The sequence below is a fragment of the Mobula birostris genome, chromosome 13, assembly GCF_030028105.1.
Source record: "Mobula birostris isolate sMobBir1 chromosome 13, sMobBir1.hap1, whole genome shotgun sequence".
Lineage (NCBI taxonomy): Eukaryota > Metazoa > Chordata > Chondrichthyes > Myliobatiformes > Myliobatidae > Mobula > Mobula birostris.
In genome coordinates this window covers 14304274-14328960 of record NC_092382.1, presented here as the reverse complement: position 1 = coordinate 14328960, position 24687 = coordinate 14304274, and the positions used below count along the sequence as shown (strand labels likewise).

Here is a 24687-nt window from a genome sequence, read left to right as displayed (position 1 = left end):
GGTCAACAGTCTGCCGGTGTTTGCCCCCCAATGTGGTAAATTCCTCTGCTCGCCACCACCGTGGGCTCAGACATTTCCACAGATGAGCCCCTCCTGTCCCCACCAGGACAAATATCCTGTCCACCCCCTCTCTCACCGTCTTCATCCTTTCAATAAAATCCCCCTCTCCCTCCCCGGGGAACCGGCATCAAACCTACGGGCTGAGCGGTCTCCTCCTACCTCTCAGCGACACATCAGACTCTGGCCGCAGGAGATGCTTCACAAACGCCCCAACTTCCCTCGGAGGGAAATGGAAATAAATCAGAAAGCGGACATTTACTTTGACGGTTGTCCCGCCGTGACGGAAAGTTGAGCTGAGCTCCAGCTGTCTAAATGCAAGGATTGGGAACTCGAAGAAAGGCAACAAAATCTTTTACATCAGCTGTTGAGAAAATCACCTTTGTTCTGCCTCCAGTCATAAACAAGAGAAAATCTGCAGATGCTGGAAATCCGAGCAACACACACAAATTGCTGGAGGAACTCAGCATTAGTACTCTTTTCCATAGATGCTGCCTGGCCTGCTGAGTTCCTCCAGCATTTTGTGTCTGTTGCTTGTTCTACCTCCTCTTGTTCTAGACTTTTCTACCCGTGAGAACATGTTTTGTCCCACTCTCTCCAGGTACATAATGATATCAAACACCTTTGCCCTGGGTAACAAGTAGCTTTCACATCACAAATGTGCCAGACTCCAATGAGACAGACTACTGCCCTTCCCTTCATATTCATTGGCATTGCCATCACTGAGTTCACCACCGTCAGTCACCTGGGGGAGGGTTAGGGGGAAATATTTATGTACAATACAGAAACTGGTGTTACCTGTGTGTATTGTGACGATGCAAAAGTTGCTGGAGAATTTACAAGTGGGGAGTGATAGTTGGAAATCTGACTTTTTAAAGTGTAATTTAGCAAGTAAACCATATATAAATAATGTGCAAAAGCTCTGGTAAGAAAATCCTCCATTAACCTTTACAGGCCTGCTACATATTCTGTGTGAGAGTGCAGATGAACTGGATCAAACCCAGAGGGGATCAAAGTTCTTATTGACAGTGATTTGCTAACTGTTAAAATTAATACCTCTCTAAATAAAATTCGGTGTGCATATGTTGTTACCGGGTAAAACAAAATGCACAGTATGAGATTTATGTGCACATTGGATATTACTAATAAGAGGAGACATTGGTGGGAAGGTGGGGAGACCTCCACTGTCACTGATGCCTTCACCCACAAGATGTGCATCCAGCTGCAGCTTGTAACCCTGCACTTTAAGGAGTTGGAACTTGAAACAGATGAATTCTGGATCATCCAGGAGTTGGAGGAGGTGATAGATATGACATGAAGAGAGGTGAGTTACACCCAGGGTGCAGGACACAGGAAACTGGGTGAGAGTCAGGAAGGAGAATGAGGTTAAATAGCCATCGCAGAGTGCTCTTGTTGCTATCGCGCAACAATGTGCAATGTTTAATTTATAGTCATTTATAATAAATAGTTTGTACATAGGACAGTCAATAGAACATAGAAATTTAGTTGTATCAGCCTGAATTAATCAGTCTGATGGCCTGCTGGGAGATGATGTCCTGGAGCCTGTTGGTCCTTTTGCTGTGGTACCGTTTCCTGGATGGTAACAGCAGGAACAGTTTGTGTTTGTGGTGAATTTGGTCCCCAATATCCTTTGGGCCCTTTTTACACCTCTGTCTCTGTTAATGTCCTGAATAGTGGGAAGTTCACATCTACAGATGTGCTGGGCTGTCTGCACCACTCTCTGCAGGTTCCTGTGATTACGGGAAGTACAGTTCCCATACCAGGCAGTGATGCAGCCAGTCAGGATGCTCTCAATTGTGTGTCCCTGTAGAAAGTTCTTAGGATTTGGGGCCCCATCCCAAACTTCTTCAACTGTGTGAGTTGAAAGAGGTGCTGATGTGCTTTTTTCACAACACAGCCGGTATGTACAGACCATGTGAGATCCTTGGTGATGTTTATGCCGAGGAACTTAAAGCTGTTCACCCTCTCAACCCCAGATCCATTGATGTCAATAGGGGTTAGCCTGTCTCCATTCCTCCTGTCGTCCATAATCAGCATCTTTGTTTGTGTGACAATGAGGGAGAGTTTGTTTTCTTGACACCAGCCAGATGTTGTTCAGACCTCAGACAGAGTCAGCAATCAAATGGTTGAGCATGGTGTGAATGTGCTGAGCTGTGTATATCACAATGCAAGAAGCATCGTAGGAAAGCCAGATGAGCTCAGGACAGGGAATTATGATATTGTAACCATTACTGGGATTTGGTTGCACCCAACAGTCTGAGGGATTTAGAGGAACAAATTTGTGGAGAGATCACAGACTATTCCAAGAAACAAAGGTTGATTCAGTAAGTGATTTTAACTTTCCATATATTGACTGGGACTCCCATACTGTAAAAGAAGTAGATGAGGTAGAGTTTGTCAAATGTGCCCTTAATCAGTACATAAAATTCCTGATGTAGAAGTGTGCAATACGCTGTTAGGAAATGATCCAGGGCTGGTGACAGAAATTAGTGATCATAATACCATGAAATTCAAAGTAAGTATAGAAAAAGAGAGCATATAGAAAAAGGCATGAACATCGACTTCTCTAACTTCCGCTAAGGCCCCACCTCCCCCTCGTACCCCATCTGTTACTCATTTTTATGCACACATTCTTTCTCTCACTCTCCTTTTTCTCCCTCTGTCCCTCTTGCCTATCCTCTGGATCTTCCCCCCCCCTTGTCTTTCTTCCCGGACCTCCTGTCCCATGATCGTCTCATATCCCCTTTTGCCTATCACCTGTCCAGCTCTTGGCTCTATCCCTCCCCCTCCTGTCTTCCCCTATCATTTTGGATCTCCCCCTCCCCCTCCAACTTTCAAATCCCTTACTCACTCTTCCTTCAGTTAATCCTGACGAAGGGTCTCGGCCTGAAATGTCGACTGCACCTCTTCCTACAGATGCTGCCTGGCCTGCTGTGTTCACCAGCAACTTTGATGTGTGTTGTTGATAGAAAAAGAGAGGTCTGGACCATGGGTTGAGATTCTAAATTGGAGAAAGGTCAATTTTGATGGTGTCAGAAAGGATCTGGACAGGCTGTTTTCTGGCAAAGGAGTACTTGGTAAGTGGGAGGCCTTCAGAAGTGGAATTTTGAATGTGTAGGGTTTGTATGTGCCTGCCAAAATAAAAGTTGAAAGGTAACTGGTGCAGGGAACCTTGGTCTTCAACAGATATTGACGCCCCGGATAATTTGTTCTTCTAAATGCCTCAGACTTTTGGATGCTACCAAGACTCATTAATGACTACAATATCATAATTCCACACCCTCAGCTCATCTGACTTTGTTTTCAGTCATCTTCTGTTGGTTTCTAAAAGCTTCCCAATAGTTTTTGCTCTTTTGTTTGCCCTCTCTTTGTCTTTTATGTTGGCTTTGGCTTCTCATATCAGCCATGGTTGTGTCCTCCTGCGTTTTCAATGCTTTCACTTCTTTGGGATGTATCTATCACTCAGCTCCTGAATTGCTCCCAGAAACTCCAGCCATTGCTGCTCCATTGTCACTCCTACCTTTTCCCTTCCAAACAAGTTTGGCCAGCTTCTCTGTCATAGAAACATGGAGAAGTTCAGTACACAAACAGGGTATTTGGCCCATCTGGTCAACGCTGAAAAAACATTTAAGCTGTCTAATGCAACCTCCTGCACTGGGACCATCGCCCTCCATACCCCTACCATCCAGGCTCCCATCCAAACTTCTTTTACATGGTGAAACTGAGCTCATATTCACCACTTCTGCTGGCATCTCATTACACACTCTGATGACCATTTCAGTAAAGAACTTTTCCACATGTCCCCGTTGAATTTTCACCTTCCCCACTTACCCATGACCTCTGGTTGTCATCTCACTCAACCTCAGTGGAAAAAGCTGCTTGCATTTACTCTATGTATACCCTCATAATTTTGTATACTTCTAACAAATCCTCAAAATAATGTATAATTTTCTTGTTTATGTTTAGAGCCTTTTTTAGCTGTATGAAATGATGAGGGGCATTGATCATGTGGATAGCCAGAGGATTCTTTTCCAGGGCTGAAATGGCTAACACAAGAGGACATAGTTTTAAGGTGCTTGGAAATAGATACTGAGGGGATGTCAGGGGTAAGTTTTTTTACACAGAGAGTGGTGGGTGCGTGGAATGCACTGCCGGCTATTTGCATGAGAGTGTTTCAGTTACTGTGGGGTCAGGAACCCATGCAGCTCAGTGGGAACAGGGAATAATACCAATGGAGAGAGTCAAACTGAGCCAGGTCACAGATTGGAGATGGCAGAAATGCCCCATTGTTATAGAGAGAGGAAGAGCATCAGAGAGTCTGATGGTCATTCCTGTTACCAGCATTGTGCCCAGTTAGAAGATGATTTCTCTCTCCAACTTGGGTTGAACTTCACTGTAACAGTGTGATGCCAGATCACACCTTGACAACTCAAGTAATCTCATCTGAAATGTTGTCCGACACCCATTGATAGATTTTGTATATCTTTTTACAGGTTAAAAATGACAAGGAATTTGTCGATGGGAATCTTGAACACAACACACCAGTTTTGCTGTCTCTGTCCATGTATTTAAGAAGTGGAGCAAGGGATTCACTCGATCATCCTTCCTGCTCAGACTGTGGGGAGAGATTCACTCAATTACCTGACTGACGGGCATGCCCATCATTTTACACAGGGGGGAACCCATTGATCTGCTCAGACAGTGGGAATGGATTCAGTCGGTCATCTCAACTGAAGGTACATCAGCAAGTTCACACTGGGACAAGGCAATTCACACTGGGCAGAGGCTGGTCATCTGCTGAATTTGTGGGGAAGGATTCACACGGTCATCTAATGTAATGACAGATCAGCGAGTTCACACAGGGGAGAAGCCATTCATCTGCTCGGACTGTGGGAAGGGATTCACTTGCTCATCTAAACTGAAGGTACATCAGAGAGTTCACACTGGGGAGAGGCCATTCACCTGCTCAGACTGCAGGAAGGGATTCACTCAGTCATCCCAACTGAAAGTACATCAGCGACTTCACACTGGGGAGAGGCCGTTCACCTGCTCAGACTGTGGGAAGGGATTCACTTGCTCATCCCAACTGAAGGTACATTATCGAGTTCACACTGGGGAGAGGCCATTCACCTGCTCAGACTGCAGGAAGGGATTCACTCGCTCATCCCAACTGAAGGTACATCAGCGAGTTCACACTGGGGAGAGGCCATTCGCCTGTTCAGAGTGTGGGAAGGGATTCACACAGTTAGCTAACCTACAAGAACACCGGTCAGTTCACACTGGGAAGCGGCCGTTCACCTGCGCAGTGTGTGGGAAGCGATTCACTCGTTCATCTGATCTACAGACCAGCGAGTTCACACTGGGGAGAAACCATTCACTTGCTCAGTCTGTGGGAAGGGATTCACTTGGTCATCTCTTCTACAGATACACCAGCAAGTTCACACTAGGGTGAGACCATTCACCTGCTCAGACTGTGGGAAGGGATTCACTTGCTCATCCCAACTGAAGGTACATCAGCGAGTTCACACTGGGGAGAGGCCGTTCACCTGTTCAGACTGTGGGAAGGGATTCACTTTGTCATCTCACCTACTGAGACACCAGTCAGTTCACACTGGGGAGAGGCCGTTCACCTGCTCAGTCTGTGGGAAGGAATTCACTCGGTCATCTCATCTGCAGAGACACCAGCGAGTTCACATCAGGTGGAGGCCGATCACCTTCTCAGATTGTGGGAAGGGATTCACTCGGTCATCTTGCCCACTGACACACCGGTCAATTCACACTAGGGAGAGGCCATTCACCTGCTCAGACTTTGGAAAGAGATTCTGTCAGCTACATCAACCAAATGTGCATCACTGAGTTCACACTGGGGAGAGGCCGTTCACCTGCTGTGAATGTGGGAAGCGATTCACTCAGTTATCTAACTTTATGAAACTTTCGCTTCGGCTAGCAGCTTAATATAGGGGGTGGTAGCCCCCCAGCCCGGCCAAACTTAAGAAATCTCGTTTGGGTGGATGCTGCACGATGTGTCCTCTGTTACAAATCAGTACCCCAAAATAACAAACAGTACACAATATGCAATTAAATAATTGAGCTTTATAATTCTTACTTTGACTATAGGGTTAGTAAAGAAAACAAAAAAAAGAAAAAGGGCCCACTCTCTCCATTTGCGTCTTCTCATCTCTCACCGGCAAAATACAGCGAAAATCTCTCTTCCAGACTCACAAGAAAGAACAACATTTCTGCCATTGGATAGCCCTGCATTCCAAAACCCTATTATGTCTATTCGTAACCTAATCATTGCTGCTACAGAGAAACCATTACCTCAGCAGTGAAACATTGCAGAGAGGCCATTACATGAGCAGTGAAACCTTACAGCATGTTACACTTGTGACACACTGCTGGCTTCACACCGGGGAGAAAGTTTCAATAAGCTGCATGCTGGATATTTGTCCATCCCCATTGCTGAATGCAATTTCGAGAGTGAGTCGGTGCTGAACTCTGCAATTATTGCTGCTGCTCACCACACCCAGTTCTGCACCCTGGTCACTGGGCATGGGAGGAGTTTCTTCTACATACTCACCTTTAATGGGACTAGAGTTTAATATTCTGTATCCGAGACAAATAAATCAGTTTATTTTAAACACTGTCTCCGGTACTTAGTGAATTTATAACACAACTAGTGTACAGTAGAGAGTCAACTCAGGCCGGCTGGACCCTGCCAGTGATTCTGTTCCATGACAGCCCTTTTAAATCCTCCCCTGTTGTTCATCTCTCACTCTCCCTGTGGTGATGGGTTCCAAACAGTCACCACTCTGTGGGATTTTTTTTATTAAGTGCAATCGTGAACAATAGCCAGATCAGAAATGCTGATCAAGTCAACTAGTTCCCAAAGAGAACTCTGATAGGCCAATTAGAAGGTTCACTGCTGCTCAGCGATAGAATACAAAAAAAATCATATGTACAGGTAAGAAACATTAAAACATAGTAGAAATACTGGAGTCATGATGAAATCTGCTGGAGAGAGACATTTATACACAGGCTGCCCTCCATAATTTAAAGAGATTGAAGGATGAGGTTGCAGGGTGACAGAATGAGGCAGGAGCACTTGGAACTAAAAACTAATCCCTACCGGGAGGAAACAGCACCTGCTCTTTCTGCACTGTTCTCCAGCAGTTTAAGGACTAAGTCCAGCCGGAAGATAACTCACAAGTGCTCTTGAAAGTCAGGTATTAACCCTACTTGCCAACAACCAAGCATTGCCATCCTGGTCCCCTTCATGATAGCTTAAGAAGCATGTGACTTCCCTCCCAGAGATGATAGGTGTTTGTGCACTCGACTCTTGAAGGCTTGCACCCCATCGTCGCAGATGTTTCCAACCACAGCATCTGGAAGGCTGTTCCAAATTCTGATAGCACAGTGAAGGAAGCTTCTATCCGGTGTGTGGGTTCTCGCATCAGGCATAGAAACAGCATGAGCAGGCATAGACAATCTTGATCGTCTGGTACGCCGTCTCTCATGAGATGAAGGCAGCATGGTGCGAAGGTCTGCAGGGCTGTGGCTGGTGTGCATTTTGTATATTCTGCATTGTGCAATTTCATCTACACCTATAATCCTGAGAGCCTTTCTTTGATGGAATCAACCTGGCCGAGGACACTCTGTGAGGCATTCACCCATGATACTTCGTACCTGGGCTTTGTAAATCGTGGCTCTGCCCTCTTTGTCTAATTTGGATGCTACTTTCCACAGAGCTCCAAGCCTTTGTCCAGCCACGGATGAAATAGTGGAAAGGAGTTTATCCCATACCAACTTGCTGTCAATATTAATACCAAGGATTTTGCAGTTCCCAAAATACAGGTCGGGGTTAGATGGATTCCTCTTCCTAGACATCACCATTGCCTTGCACTCAGTAGGCTCAAAGGTGACATTCCAGTTGTCTGCCCAGGCTTTCATCCTGTCAAGATCCCTATTCAGGCCTGCTGTCACTATATCACTCTGTCCCACTCTAATTGAAGAGGTTTCCCTTGAATTCTCTGCAGATGGAGCAGGGTCAGAAACCAGAGGCACGTCTGCACAGGGCATAGTTTGGGGCTCTGGACGATGGTCGGGGCAAGAACATATGATGAGGAGAAGGGAATCAGCAGCGGGGCACGGCAATGAATGAAAAGTAGCAACATTTGGAAGTTGACTGGCAGCGAAAGTCTTTCGGTTTTCTGACTGATGACACAAACAATACCCGTGGTGATGTGCTCCACTGATTGAGGAACATCTGTTGGTTGGGAATGGTTTTATTTATTGAGGGAGTTGTTCCTGCTTGTATTGATTGTCACATAATTTGTAATATTTTGACTGTAAAACTAGATCAGGCTTGAATTTATGGTGCCTTGATAGAGGGCATTCATGAGTTTGTATTTTAAAGCAAGATTTTGGTGAATGATATATACCACTTGATTGTACTTTTGTAAGTAATCAGTTTGAGTTAAACTGCTACAGGATTGTGTCTGGTTTCTCTAGGCATTTTCTGCACTTACTGCTTTGTTTGTATCTCATGTATTTTTGATTTTTTTTTTCTTTCCTTTTGTTAACCACCTTGTCCTGTATTTCTGCAAGGAAGCCCCCCTGTGTCTGGGAAGAGGTCTCCAACTCTCAGTCAGGTGCTCGATGCTTCCTTGTCAACATCTCATCTGTTCAGATCGTTGGGATTTCTCCCATGGAGGGTCGTACTCATTCCACTGGTTAATGTTTTCTTCCCTAGTGATGATTCATTTTTCTGAGTTGGGCTCTCATTTAAGTTTTCTGGTCTGTATTTCTTACCACGGTTGCAGATGCACACATGGAGTGCTGAATCCAGTTCAGTTTTGATGAGAATATATACTTAGAAGTGTTATCTGACTGTTGTGTGGTTTCCTTTTTTTTTCCAAGTGTGTTATTTCTCTTCCTCCTTCTGTCCATGGTAGTGTTAATCTAAGTGGGTTTGAGTGTAAGTAGTCTTTTCTAAAGTTCTTATTTATCTTTGTAAATTTTATTGATTGAAATGGGACCAAGATATTTTTATAAAAAAAAGTCAATGTCGGGATTGATGGAAGTGTTTATTACCTTTGTTGTATTTGTTAACTATTGAGCTCTGTTTGGCAGGTCCTTGTTTAAGCCTTCAACTAAATTTTGTCAAAGGTTTTCCTCACTTTGCACTACTTTCTATTGTCTTTGCTTGTTGATATTCCAGATACGTGGGTACGAAGAGTCCCGATGAAGCGTCTTGTCCCGAAATGTTGATTCCCATCCATAGATGCTGCCTCACATGCCGTGCTCCTCCAGCACTTTGTGTGTAGTTCTCATCAGGGGTGATTCAGAAGTTCATGGCCTAAGGTAGAAGGAGATGAGTTATTAACTTCAAACTTTCTGCATAATCACTCAAAGAGTTGACCTGCATGTGCCTGTAAGGAGAGCTGTATAACTCATCTCCTTCTACCTTAGGCCACAAACTTATCAATCACCCCTGCTGTGGACACTTTCTGGAGGTCCAAGATCCGTTTGCTCCACGACCACTGGACTAACTGTGTAAATGCAGGAGGGGACGATGTTGAAAAAATAAATGTGCTTGGTTCTCTAAAATTGACTCATTCTACTTTTGGCCACAAACTTATCAATCTCATTACAAAGAGGAAGTAGTATTCTAAATGTAAGGTGACAAAACCGTGACTGACAAGAGAAATGAAAGACAACATAAAAAAACAAAGAGAGGACATGGAGCAAAAACTACTAGGAAGCTAGAGGATTCAGAAGCTTTTAAAAACCAGAATGCAACTGAAGTAATTAAGAAGGAAAAGATGGAATACATAGGTGAGCTAGCCAGTAATATTAAAGAGGATACCAAATGTTTGTTCAGGTACATATAAACATGTAAAAGAGAGGCGGAAGTGGATATCGGGCCACTGAAAAATGATGCTGGAGAGGGAGTAATGGGGTGGGATGCAAGGTGATGGCAGATCAACCGAATAAGTTGAATAACTGAATAAACTCACTCTTATCCGTCAAAGACCCTGACAAGAATATGGAATTCCCAGATATCAGTGGTCAGAATGTGTAAAGTTACATTACTCGGGAGAAGGTTCTTGGGAAACAGAGATGGTCTGGAGGTAAATAGGTCACCTGGACCAGATGGTGTACACCCCAGGGATCTGAAAGAGGTGGCTGAAGAGATGTGGAGGCATTAGCAATGATCTTTCGAGAATCAATAAGGAAATTATATCCTAAGAAGTTTTTTCCTTCACTACTCTCCCTCTCCCGGTTTCACCTATCACCTGCCACTTCCTCCACGCTTTTCACCCCCACTCTTCTTCCTCTGACATCTCATCATTCTTTTTCCCCCAGTCCTGATGAAGGGTCTCAGCCTGAAACGTTGACTGTTTACTATTTCCCATATATGCTGCCTGGCCTCCTAGGTTCCTCCAGCATTTTGTGTATGTGTTGCTTGGATTTCCAGCATCCACAGATTTTCTCCTGTTTTTGATAAAACCAAAAGCGGGGTCATATAATATAACAAGAAATTAATGGGAAGTTAGAGGATTGTAAAGCTTTTACATAACCAACAGGAGACAACTAAAAAAAAACACACAGGAGATACAAGATGAAAAATTAAGGTAAGTGAGCCAATAATATCAAGCATCAAAAGTTGTTCAGATTTATAAAGAGTAAAAGAGAGGCAAGAGTTGATATAACGCTGGAAGATGATGCTGGCGAGTTAGTAACAGAGCAAAGGAATATTGGCCATATGTTATTATAAGTGTTTTGTGTCAATCTTCACTGTGTAAGACACTGGCAGTATAAGACAATAAGACATAGGAGCAGAATTAGGCCATTCAGCCCCATCGAGTCTGCTCTGCCGTTCTATCATGGCTGATCCCGGTTCTCACTCAACCCCATGCACCTGCTTCCTCGGCATGTCCTGTAATGCCCTGACTGATCAGCAAACTATTAGCTTCTGCCTTGAATGTGGCCACAGACTTGGCCCCCACCACGGTCTGTGTCAGAGAATTCCACAGATTCACTGCTCTGTGATGAAATAAAATCCTCTAAAAGGTCACTCCTCAGTTTTGAGGCTGTGACCTCTGTTATGACTACCCCCACCATATGAAAAGTCCTCTCCTCATCCACCCTATCTAGATCTATCCACATTTGGTGGGTTTCAGTGAGATTTAACTCCCCCACCACCCCCATCTATTCAACATAGGTCAGTGCAGCAGTACGGGCCCAAGGCTGGCAAACGCTCCTCATATCTCAACCGCTTCTTTCACAGAATCATCTTCTTGAATATCCTCCGGACTCTCTCCAATGACAACACACCTTTTCTGAGATCTAGGTCCCCAATATTCTAAATGGAGCCTAAGTGGTGTCTTATAAAGTATCAACATTTTCTCAGGTGAACAGCCTCTCCCCAGTGTGAAATCACTGATGTACCTTCAGTGCAGATGACACAGTAAATCCCTTCCCACAGTCTGAGCAGGTGAACAGCCTCTCCCCAGTGTGAACTCTCTGATGTACCTTCAGTTTACATGATTTAGTGAATCCCTTCCCACAGTCTGAGCAGGTGAACGGCCTCTCTCCCGTGTGAACTCGCTGATGTACCTTCAGTTTACATGATTTAGTGAATCCCTTCCCACAGTCTGAGCAGGTGAACAGCCGCTCCCCGGTGTGAACTCGCTGGTGAGCCATTAGGTCAGATAACCGAGTGAAACCTTCCCCAAAAATTCAGCAGATGACCAGCCTCTGCTCGATGTGAACTGACTGGTGTGTCCACAGGTGGGAAGACCGACTGAATCCCTTCTCACACACAGAACAGGTGAATGGCCTTGTCCCAGTGTGAACTTGCTGATGTACTCTCAGTTGAAATGACCGACTGAATCCATTCCCACTGTCTGAGCAGATGAATGGGTTCATCCCTTTGTTGACGTACAGCTGGGATTTTCTTTCATCTACTGTCAATTTAAAGTGCCACAGTTTTAAAGCCATGAAAACATTTTCTGCCCAGATGAATGGTTGGTCTGCACAGCTGTTAAAATGAATTAGATGAATATTAGTATTATTTCATGTTCTTATCACACAGTCATAGAAAAGTACAACACAGAAACAGGCCCTTTGGCCCATCTAGTTTGTGTTGAACTATTTAAACTGTCTACCCCTGTACCCCTACCATCCAGGTACCGACACAAACCTCTTCAATGTTGAAAATGAGCTCGCATGCACCAGTTGGGCTGTCTGCTCATTCCACACCTGGACGACCGTCTGTGTGAAAAAAGTTTCCCCTCATGTTCCCCTTAATGTTTCAACGTCACCCTTAACCCATGGCCTCTGGTTGTAATCCCACCCCATCTCAGTGGAGTAAGTCAGCTTGCATTTACCCCATCTATAACCCTCATAATTCTGGTACACCTCCATCAAATCTCCCCTCAATCTTCTACATTCCAAGGAATAACGTCCTGACCTGTTCAATCTCTCCTTATAATCCAAGTCCTCCAGACCTGGCAACATCCTTGCGAATTTTCTCTGAATTCTTTCAACCTCTTTTACATCTTCCTGTGGGTTAGTGACCAAAACTGCACACAACACTCAAAATTAGGCCTCACCAATGTCTTGTACAAAGTCAACATAACATCCATCTCCTGTACTCAGTAATTTGGTTTATGAAGGCCAATGTGCCAAAATCTTTCTTTCCATCCGTATCGAACTGAGTCACCACTTTCGGTGAAATATAGACCTGTATTCTCAGATTCATTTCTTCTACAACACTTCTCGGTGCCCGACCAGTCACTGTGTAAGACCAACCCTGGTGGGTCCCACCAAAGTGCAACACTTCACACTTGTCTGCATTAAATTCCATTTTCCATTTCTCAACCCACTTTTCCAGCTGGTTCAGATCTCACTGCAAGACATGATAGTCTTCCTCGCTGTCCACTACACCACTAATCTTGGTGTCATCTTCAAAATTGCTGATCCAGTTAACCACCATATCATCCAGATTACTGATATAGATGACAAACAACTAGTCACAGGCTTCCAGTCAGAGGGGAAGATCCATCTGCTTCCATACTCTGGTGATGAAGTTTTAAGGGGATTGGGTGACATAAGAAATGATTCTTGGACTCTTGTAAATAAGGGGTTAAAATTTAAGTGTGAAATTATGTGTGCTCTGTTCTGGATAGTGTGCACATTTCTGTTTTGTCCTTCACTGAGGAATCTGCTTGCAGCTTGTTTAGATTAACGACTCACAGATGTCTCTTGGAAACGTTATGTGGAGTTGAGTTCTCATGAGACACAAATTGAACTAAGTTCCCTCCTATGTCTAACAAAAGAGAATAACTGATAAGGATTGGACAGAACATTCATTTGTAATTAAAACCCTGATTTAGTGGACTCTCTTATCTAAGAAATTAAGTTTTGCTCCAACAGACTTGGTGGGAATACCAGTTGAACTAAAGCCCCCTTTGTTTCGCGATTTCTATAAATTGTAACATTTCTGCATGTTAGACAAAGGTTCGTCACGAGCCGCCAGAGGGAGAGGAATTCTGTCTCTCTGACGCTTGGCTCCGAGCTTCTCACCGGCTGAGTTCAAACAAATAAACTGGTGAAAAGGATAAAGTAAAGAACTGTTTGTGGTGTGGTTATTGGTCCAGCGAATTTAAGTTCACACCATAAGAAGTATCCCATCCGGATACTTCACACCTTTGTACGGCTCCTCTCTTCTGTTGACTTCAGGAAACAGCAGAGAACTGTGGACAGAGCTGAGCCTATCACGGAAACAAGCCTCCCCTCCACGGACTCACTCACTCACTCGAGAGACTTTGAACTTTTTACTGAGCCACGGACTATTCTTCATCAAGATATGGTATTGTTGCACTGTTGTAACAATATGTTATAATTATGTGGTTTTGTTAGTTTTTTCAGTCTTGGTCTGTCCTGTGTTTTGTGATATCACACCGGAGGAAATATTGTATTATTTCTTAATGCATGCATTACTAAATGACAATAAAAGAGGACTGTGTGTCTTCATAATCTAATAATCTAATTAAACATTCCCAGAACCCCAGACCAGACATTCTTCATTCTCAACCACCCCTCGGGTCGAAGATAAATGAAAACGACAAAACAGAAAACATACCCCCAGACCTAGGGATATTTTCCATTCTGCTGTTATAAGCAAACTGAATATTCCTCAGCATTATAAGATAGACTCTTGACTTCATAATGTAACTCGATGTGACCTTGCACCATGTCTACCTGCAGTGGATTTTCTCTGTAACCACAATACTTTGTTACACTCTGTTAATATTTTATCATAATCTACTGTTGTAATGTGTGGAACTGAGAGGATGGTATGCAAGACAAGATTTTCATTGACCCTCGGTACATGACAATAATAAACGATTCCCCACTTTAATTGTGTGGAGATATTAGACAGACTGAGCTTCTCATCTGGAACTTCTGGAGGGAGATTTCACTGAAGTGTACAAATGTTTGAGAAGCCCAGAAAAACAGAAAAGGCTTCCTCCTTGCAATAATAGGGCTATGTACCTCGAAACATTGGCTGCACTTCGGCAATTTGTAACAGTGGAATGGAGTCAATGTATAAAAAATGCCCTCCCACAATGAGAGGACCTGACGGATCTGGATCTCACTCCCTTGTCTGAACGGAAGAAAGATTAAACTGCACAACCGCGAGAAACAAACCCGCAGACGTAAGGAAGTGGATGTGACGTCAGACACTGGTGTAGCAAACCCATGCATGACATCAGGCATGTGGAGGGGGGAGAGAAGGGGAGGGGATAAGATTTTTGGTTCCATGGCTCTCTTCCAGGGAAGGTGGGACCTGCACAGAAGGGACCACAACAAGACAGAAGGTTCTTTGGAAACTGAAGATCTGAAGGCAAATAAGCCACGTGGATGAGATAGTTTACACCCAGAGTTCTGAAAGAGGTGGCTGGAGAGATTGTGGAGGCATTAGTAATGATCCTTCAAGAATCACTAAATTCAGGAATGGTTCTGGAAGACTGGAATATTGCAAATGTTACTCCACTCCCCAAGAAGAGAAAAAGACAGAAGAAAGGAAACTATAGGCCAGCGGTTAGGAAGATATTGGATTCGATTGTTCAGGATGTGAGTTCGGGGGACTTGGAGGCACAACATAAAATAGGCCGGAGTCAGCATTGTTTCCTCAAGGGAAAATCTTTCCTGATAAATTTGTTGGAATGCTTTGAAGAAATAATAAGCAGGGTAGACAAAGGAGAATTGGTTGATGTCACGTACTTGGATTTTCAGGCCTTTGACAAGGTGCCACACACGAGGCTCCTTAACGAGCTCTGAGTTATTACAGGAAAATGTAGTGGCTGATTGGCAGGAGGAAACGAGTGGGAATACAGACAGCCTTTTCTGGCTGGCTACCAGTTTCTAGTGGAGTTCCACAGGGGTCTATGTTGTGAACAATTTTTTTCATGTTACATGCCAATGATTTGGATGATGGAATTGTTGGCTTTGTTGCAAAGTTTTCAGGTGATGTTAAGATAGGTGGAAGGACAGGTTGTTTTGGGGAAGTAGTGAGGGTACAGAAAGATGAGGAAAATGGGCAAGGAAAGGAATGATAGAATACCGTGTTGGGAGTTGCATGATTATACACTTTGCTAGAAGAAATGAAAGGGTTGACTATTTTCTAAATGGAGAGAATGTACAAAGAAATCTGAGTGCAAATGGAGTTGGGAGTCCTTGTGCAGGATTCACTAAGGGATAATTTGTGGGTCGAGTCTGTGGTGAGGAAAGCAAGTACGATTTTCACATTCAGTTCAAGGAGACTAAAATATAAAAGTGAGGATGTAATGTTGAGACTTTATAAAGCTCTTGGATTATTCTCAGCAGTTTTGGGCCCCTCATCTCAGAAAGGATGTGCTGACACTGGAGAGAGTTCAAAGCAGGTTTAAGGAAAAGAGTGCAGGATTGAATGGCCTGTCATATGAAGAGCATTTGATGGCTCTGGACCTGTATTCAGAGGAATGAAGGATGATTTCATTGAATCCTATCGAATGGTGAATGGCCTTGATCGAGTGGATGTGGAGAGGATGTTTCCAGTATTGGGAGAGTCCACGATCAGAGGACGCAGCCTCAGATTAAAGGGGGTAGAGGGGTGTCCTTTTACAAAGGGGATGAGGGAGAATTCTTTAGCCAGAGAGTGGTGAATCTGTGGAATCCTTTGCCACGGGCAGCTGTGAAGGCCAGGTATTTATGGATATCAAAGGCAGAGGTTGCTAGATTCCTGATTGATGACGATTTACGGGGAGGAAGGAAGGAGACTGGGACAGAGGAAAATTGGAACAGCTATGATTTAACGTCAGAGCAGGAGCGATGGACCAAATGGCCTAATTTTGCTCCTACAGTATATTTTATGGTTTTACGTGGGGGCAACAGAATGACATCACATGTGGGTGAGAGTTTGTATTCAAAAACTGTTTAATGGACGTTTTTTATGATATCAGGGGGTGAACAAAGGAAACTTGACGGTTTTCATCAATGAATCCAACGTTGTGTGATTTAAAGTCCCCTGCAAGATACCCTACTCTGCCGTGTTGTCCGTAGAGTGGGCGGTGTGGTGCTTGTCTCGAGTCGGGTCACAAAACCCCAACGTTTCTGAGGAGGACTTTCCAGGGTGATCTGGTCTGGGGTGGTTCAGTCAGTGCAGTGTCTTGTTGTCTAGTATTTTCAGAAACAACAGTTTTACTGATATAAACCGGAATTGCCAGCAGGGTAAAGACAGGTTCGTATCAGTTAACAGAAGACCTCTCGTCCCTGCAGTCCTTGTCTCCTGGCAATTTAAACACCCCGACAGTGTAGGTACCCCTTCCTCTAAAAGTGAGTGAATCATTCCGTTAGCTGATCGCTGAGAGGAATTATATTTGTTGGTCGTTGAAGTTGGTCCAGATTTGGCTGGATGGAGTTAATGCAGAGTTCGGGGGTGTCACAGTGAAAGAACTGAACAGCCAAATCCTCTACGTTGTCGCTCCGACCTCCGGCCACTGGTGGCGCCGCGGGGACCTCCTGCGAATCACAGCACAGAGCCGACCCCAGCTGTTGCCGGCGGTTCTCCTGGCTGGGCCGCGATGAGGAAGGGGTCTGATCTCGGGTTGGTGTAAATCAAGGGGCGGTTGCAGTGGGAAAGGGCCAAGACCGAGCCGGACAGCTGGACAGTCTGGGCCGGGAACATAGGATCAGTTAGTTGTGGTTTCCCAGGCTGTGAGAGTGGATGTGGGTGACGTGGATCTGTTTACGTGTACGGGTGTGGGGTAAACGGTGGGAAAGTTGTGGGGCTACTGGCGGGGTGGAGGGAGGTTGGGGATGTGTGGGTTATCAGACACAGTGTGACCCGGGAGGAGTGGTCCAAGGGCAGATTAAGTTGGAAGCAAGAGAGGATCTCATCCGTTGCATCAGACAGCTTTCAGGAAGCAACAAATCTCCCTTTATGTTAATCACTGTCTAATCTTGCTGCTAACATTGTGTTTGTCACAGAGCCCAGAGTCTGGGAACAGCTAGATGGCAGGAAGCAGATGGTGATGATGGGAGGCTGTTTATTGGAGTCCAGGCCGGTGCCTCGTGGAGTTCCCCAGGGTTACACCCATTGCTACTTGTCATCTATGTCAATAATCTGGTTGAGAATGTACAGGGTATGGGGAGTGAGTTTGCAGCAAGTAATTTCAAACAATTACTTCTTTTTGCAAGATAGTAATATAAACACCCCTCTTTCCCTCTCCACACTCAGAACAGACCAAAAGCTACTTCAGAAGATGCAAGTTCTTTAAATGAGCAAACACTGAGGGAATGTGAGTGAGTTTAAAGAGCTGGGATACTGACAGTACATTACCAGACCTGGAGTGATTGTAACTGGGTCTGACAGAGGCATAACTGCTATTTCTGGGCACATTCAGTCTCACCATAACTATTCCCTACCTTACTTTGTACAGATATGTAATGTCTGATGGACCAGTGTTTGAGTAAATGAGACTCACCAAACTTGCTCCGGACTGAATCAATGGAAACCCTGAGTCAGAAGGGTTCTCTCCAGTTGGTGCTCTCAGTCCTCGGGCTGGGTCACTTGCTGCTGTTCCCTCATCTTCAGTCGTGGTTCTCTTCCAGTTGTGGGCTTTTCTTCCAATAAATCTCTCACTGCAGGTCTAACTTCAAAATGAAAGATAATGAAACATGTTAACAATACAAAGGAGAACAAAATATTTCTGCTCACTGAAATCTAAACATTGAAGACAAATATAATGATCTCAGTGAACAAATCTGTAATTATCCCTGACACTTCACAGAACCTGATAAGGGATAGGAAGGAGTCATCGTTCAGTCATGGTAAGATATAAGACACAGGAACAGAATTAGGTGATTCGATCCATCGAGTCTGCTCCATCATTCAACCACGGCTGAGATTTATTCCAACACCATATTCCCGCCTTCCTCCTGTAACCCTGAAGCTACTTAGCAATCATGAATATTTTAATCTGCCCTAAATATACCCAAATGACAGCCTCAGCCACCCTCTGTGGCAACAAATTCCACAGATCAGCCATCTTTTGGCTGAAGAAATTGTTCTCATCTCAGTTTTAAGGGAAGCGTCTTTATTCTGAGACTGTGCTGTCAGATCACAGACTCTCCATCTAATGGAAACATCCTCTCCATGTCCACTGTATCCAGGCTTCTCAGCATTCAGTAGGTTTACTTAACCACCTCCCCTTTCACCACCCCGTCTGAACTCCACTGAGCACAGCCCCATAACCATCAAATGCTCCTCACACATAAAGCTGATCATTCCTGAGATTATTCATGTGAACCTTGTCAGCAACAACTGCACTGAACACATTCCCAAGTACAACAGACAATCAGGAAATTTAAACCATTCCCGAGTGAATTTAATAAAAAGAAACTGGAATCACCAGAGTCGCTCAACAGGAAAGGAACTGCTGTGGGGAGAGAAACAAATTTAACCATTCAGGTTCACAATCTTGCCAGGATGGATTCAGAATTTAGTGCAGATCTCCAGCAAGTTGAGTTTCTGTTTGATTTCCACTGTCTGACAGACAGGTGACAGTGAGGAAGAATTTCCAATCACAGTTCGAACACTGAACCCCCCAGGTCTATTTCTGCTGGTGCAAACATGGAACAGCCCATTTAATCACAGCCTCTCCTTGTGAGGGATGAATACAAACTCATTCCTTCCTCAGATCAACAGCATTGCTTCCAAAGGAACTCCAGAAACAAACATTTGATCCTAGATGGGAAATACATGCTCAACACCTCAGAAACCCTGGCAGCTTGATCCCTGGGTCCATTTTACTTGGATCTAAAACTGTGATATCCCAGGACCCAACCTCACAGGGTCACACAGCTGAACCTGTCACTGACCAACCCTCAGAGCCTCATATATCGTCCCCACATCTCAGACTGGGTGGTGCTATCCGGGATTTCCCCATAACCAATGTCCAGCTGCTCGAAACTTCTGCTTCATTGCAGAAGGATGACCATCCAGCCCCATCTGTAGAAGCACTAACTAAAGTTAAATCCAGAACACCGACAGTTCCATATGCCTGGAATGTAGATCACAGGATTATAGGCCAAGCATCAACTCCCCCAGTACTCTTTGCTGACAGGAAAATGCTGCAGTGTGTCAGCCAGTCACAATTCAAAAATCAACACCTCCAGACCAATGCACAACACAACTGGTACCTGATGACCCTCTGGCATTCCAGCTAACAAAAACCGATTCTGGAAATAACTCAGCGAGGCCAAAGGTGCAAAAAAAAACACTTCACAATGAAGACAAAGGTTAGAAGAAAAATTGCTGATATATAACATTGAGGAGGTGGACACAGGGTGGACCAAGGTTGACCCAGATGGTTGATGCATATCACTGAAGCGGGGGGGGGGGGGTGAGGAGATAGGACAAAGGTTGAACAAGATGGGCAGGGAATGAGCAGAGGGAACCATGTGGGGAGGAAATCTAAGATCATTACTGATGATACTCTAGCAATACACAGATTGTTAATGAATAGTACATACTACTGCACAAAAGATCCTAAAATGGCAAAATTAGAACAAACAATAAGAACTGGCATATGAACTTTGACCCTCACCAATTTTTAATCACCATACCATAGAAAGTTTCCCAACCGGACACTTCACGCTTTTGCATGGTAATTACTCTGCCCGTGACTGCGAGGAACTGCAGAGACCTTTGGATACAGATCAGCCAAACCCCCTCCCAGCCTGGGAACCACAACGAACGGATCTCACAGCCCGGGCTCGGGCGCAAAGCTAAAACCGGGGCTGCGGGACCGGAGAGCCCGGAGCCTTCAGCCGTCCGGGAGAACACGGTCCCAGGCCTTTCCCACTGCAGCAGGCCCCCGATTCACACAATACCGGGATCAGATCTTTACTCACCGCTGCCGGCGACAGCTGCGGTCGGCACCGCGCTGCATTTAGCCGGAGGTTCGCGGCGGAACCACCCGTGACCGGAGTCTGCAAATCGCCGCCGATAGCCGGAGGTCCACGCAGCGCCACCAGTGGCCGGAGGACCAAACAGCGCCGCCAGTGTCCGGAGGGCCACACAGCGCCACCAGCGGCCGGAGGACCAAACAGCGCCGCCAGTGTCCGGAGGCCCGTGGGACAATGGAGAGGTAAATTACAACCACGAGAAAGTCTACAGATGTTGGAAATCCAGAGCCGCACAAAAAAAAATGCTGGCGGAACTCAGCAGGCCGGGCAGCATCTATCGACAATGCCGTCTTGGACAATGTCTCCCATCCACTACATAATGTACTGGTTGGGCACAGGAGTACATTCAGCCAGGGACTCATTCCACCGAGATGCAAAACTGAGCGTCATAGGAAGTCATTCCTGCCTGTGGCCATCAAACTTTACAACTCTTCCCTTGGAGGGTCAGACACCCTGAGTCAATAGGCTGGTCCTGGACTTATTTCCCAGCATAATTTACATATTATTATTTAACTATTTATGGTTTTATATTGCTATATTTATACTCTATTCTTGGTTGGTGCAACTGTAACGAAAACCAATTTCCCTCGCGATCAAAAAAGTATGACTATGAAAAGAGTCAACAGTGGACGTTCCCCATTGAACCTTCCTTCAGAACTGAGATGGAATGGGGGAAATATCTGAATAAAAACGGAGCGGGTGAGGAAGGGTTATCTATGGTTCACATTGTCGGGGTGTTGAGTTTACCAGGAGACAGAGACTGCAGGGACGAGAGGTTTTCTGTTGACTAATACACTGTGTGTGGACCCCGCTGGCAATTCTGGTGTTGTGACCCGAATCGAGACAAACACCAGGCTGCCCACTCCACCAACAACACGGCACAGCCGGACACATAACAGGGGACTTTACATCTCACAACACTGGATTCAGTGATGAAACCCGTGATTAATGTTGTTGTCCCACCGAAATCATCAGAAACGTCCATTCAGGTGTTTCTAAATACGAGCGCTCCCCCACAGGTGACGTCACACAGGCGCATCCACGCGCCTGACGTCACACATGGGCTCCCCACACGGGGATCTGCTCTCACGTGCGCGGTGTCTTACGCCACCCACGCGCTGGTGAGATCGAGCTTGGTCGTTTAACGGCTGGGCTACTAATCACGTGACCAGCCCCTCCCCCACCGCTGTCAACAGAGGAGTCAGGAGCTGCGCTATTCCCATTGGTGCGAGGCGATGTCAATCACTGCTTCCAACCAATAACGGAGGCGGACAAGGCGAGTGGGCGTTACCCCGCTGACACCGTCTCCCGAACTTTCCGTCACGGCGGGACAACCGTCAAAGTAAATGTCCGCTTTCTGATTTATTTCCATTTCCCTCCGAGGGAAGTTGGGGCGTTTGTGAAGCGTCTCCTGCGGCCGGAGTCTGATGTGTCGCTGAGAGGTAGGAGGAGACCGCTCGGCCCGTCGGTTTGATGCCGGTTCCCCGGGGAGGGAGAGGATGAAGACGGTGAGAGAGGGGGCGGACAGGATGTTTGTCCCGGTGGGGACAGGAGGGGCTCATCTGTGGAAATGTCTGAGCCCACGGTGGTGGCGATTCACCACATTGGGGGGCAAACACCGGCAGACTGTTGCCCTGCAAGCGGGGCCGATGGTCCGGGCAAAGTGACAATTATTTGTGTTTTGTTGAGACTGTACCGGGAATATGGTGTAAAATCCCGCTCCCCACACTAACACGGGTTATATATGTTGTGTTCTTTAATACACACCGTGAGTTTCTAATAAAGAACCATATTCTGGAAAACCTTATCAACACTTTACTTATCAACAACCACACGTGCCTTACAAAGCCATGTTTTCTGGATCTTTCTATCATTCCTGCGCATGCTCAGAACTCTCTGCAATCACGTTCTTACACGTCATATCACCAGATCTTCCTTTCCTTAAAAAGAAAAACAATTAGCAACATTGACCAGAGCAAATGCATAATTTAACATGTCTCCATCATTTTCTCTGGGGGTCTGCAAACACCAGTAGATCTTCTAAGTGGTTCACACAGTTTCTTGTGTTTCGTTGTCATTCCCATGTTTTGTCTGGTCTGAAACTGAAACTTTGAAGTTGGCTCTTTATTGAGGTCTTTGCAATGTCTTCTTAACACTGCTCCTTCCTCTGTTTTGACCATGTATGATCTGGGTTGTACTTCTTCAAGTACTGTAGCGTTCTGTGTCCACGTGTTCATTTTGTCTTGTGTCCTTATTTCATCTTCTTGGTGAAGTTCAGGGAATGGACGAGAGCATCTGTCAAAGTATGTTGTTTGGTTTGTGTTCATCTTTCCATCTTTTCACTTGTTCACCTCCCTCTGTTTTCAGAAGGCTCTCCTCTGTTGTCAGATTGGATCTCAAATGGAGTCCCATCAAGAGCTGAACATTGACATTCAAGTGGAGTACTACGACAGGCTAACAAAGCTTTATAAAAATCACCTCCACTATATTTTGCTTTGTGCATCAGTTTCTTGATAATTCCTACCGACTTCTCAACTAATCCATTGTACTAAGGGCAAAGTGGTCTCGATGTTGTATGAACAAAGCCCCACTCATGAGCAAAATGTCTCATGTATTCACCATTGAATTGTGGACCATTGTCTGTGAAAACTTCGGCAGGTACACCATATCTGGAAAAAAAAACTGATTTCATGCATGTAATTACATTCTCTGTTGTTGTTCTGCTTAAACCACACAATGAGTAGTAATCTGTTATTAATAGATAATCTTTGTTGTCAGATACAAAAAAGATCAACACCTATCTTCTGATAAGGTCTCTAAGGACTAGGACGTGGATGCAGTGGCTCCTCAGGGTTGCTGGGTTGGTATTTAAGGCATATTTGACAAGAAGACACCAATTCTGCAATTTCTTGATTCGTCCTGGGCCAAAACATCACTTCCCGCACCCCCTCTTACATTTTTCAATACCTCTGAGGCCTTTATGAATTTTCCCAATCTTCTTTCAGAGACTTTTAGGAATCACAATTCTGCTACATTTGTACAATGTCCTGTCCACAACAGAAAGTTCTGTTCTGTGGTTCCAATATTCTTGTAGTTCTGAGGTACAGACATGCTTATAATCTGGCCATCCATCCATCGCCACTTGTATTACCTGACTGGCAATTGTGTCCTTCTCTGTCTCAAGACGCAGCATTTCCAACTTTTCGAGAACAACAGGTACAGTCTTTATGCCCATATCAACAAATGCCTGGACGTCAACAGCGACCCCGTGACTGCCATTTGTTGTTGGATCCACAGCTCTGGAAAGTGTGTCAGTCTTGTACATGAAATTTCCAGGTGTGTATGACACATTCAATACATACCTTTGCAATTTGATCATCATTCGCTGAATTCGCAAAGGACAGTCGCTTAAAGGTTTGTGAAACAATGCAATCAGAGGCTTATGATCAGTTTCAACATCAATAGATTGCCCTGACACAAACTGATGAAATCTCTCACAAGCAAACATAATGCTGAGCAATTCTTTTTCAATTTGGGTATACTTTGTTTCTGGATCAGATAATGAACGAGATGCAAATACCACTGGTAGCCATTCCTTATCATGTTTTTGCCATAATACTGCCCCTAAATCTGCTTGAGATGCATCACATGAGATTTTGATGGCTATCTCAGCATCACAGCATTTCAACACAGGTTCCTTAGTGAGCACTTTCTTGAGATTTTCCCATGCCTTCTCCTGTTCATGATTCCAGCTCCATTTGTTTTTTCTTTTCTGTTACCTGTTTCAATGGAGCAAGCTGTTCCGAAAGATTGGGTATAAATTTTCCCATGTCGTTGACCATTCCCATAAACCTTTGAAAATCCTTTTTACATTGCGGACTTGGCATGTTCTCAATAGCAGAAACCTTCAATGGATCAGGACGCACACCCGCATTGCTGATGATATCATGCACAAAGGTAAGTTCAGTCACTCCTAGCTGACATTCGTCTTTATTCAACTTCAGGTTTGCCTTGCGTGTTGCCTCTAAGACTTGTCCGAGTCTGGCGTCATGCTCTTGTTTAGATGATCCGCAAACAATAATATCG

General features: G+C 44.9%; 2 protein-coding genes and 1 long non-coding RNA gene across 3 annotated transcripts in view; 2 read left to right on the top strand and 1 right to left on the bottom strand.

Moving 5' to 3' along the window:
* The window catches only part of LOC140207819 (uncharacterized), a 76537-nt gene that overhangs the window by 25974 nt on the left and 25876 nt on the right, over positions 1-24687 (top strand). The window contains 2 exon segments of the mRNA XM_072276380.1: positions 5755-5922; positions 20504-20767. Coding sequence (XP_072132481.1) covers positions 5755-5922; positions 20504-20767 — 432 coding nt within the window.
* On the top strand, positions 2950-5707 carry LOC140208411 (uncharacterized). The gene is made up of 2 exons (XM_072277076.1): positions 2950-3155; positions 4572-5707. The coding sequence occupies exon 2, from the start codon at positions 4916-4918 to the stop codon at positions 5528-5530; it is 615 nt and encodes a 204-aa protein (XP_072133177.1). The 5' UTR covers positions 2950-3155; positions 4572-4915; the 3' UTR covers positions 5531-5707.
* Positions 6255-20634, bottom strand: LOC140208412 (uncharacterized). The gene is made up of 3 exons (XR_011888764.1): positions 20548-20634; positions 18117-18285; positions 6255-9436 (listed from the first exon to the last, which is right to left on the bottom strand). It is a non-coding gene; the product is annotated as an uncharacterized lncRNA (long non-coding RNA).

Coding starts and splice junctions, on each gene's coding strand:
- LOC140208411 (XM_072277076.1), top strand. CDS start 4,916: ATGACAGATCAGCGAGTTCACACAGGGGAGAAGCCATTCATCTGCTCG.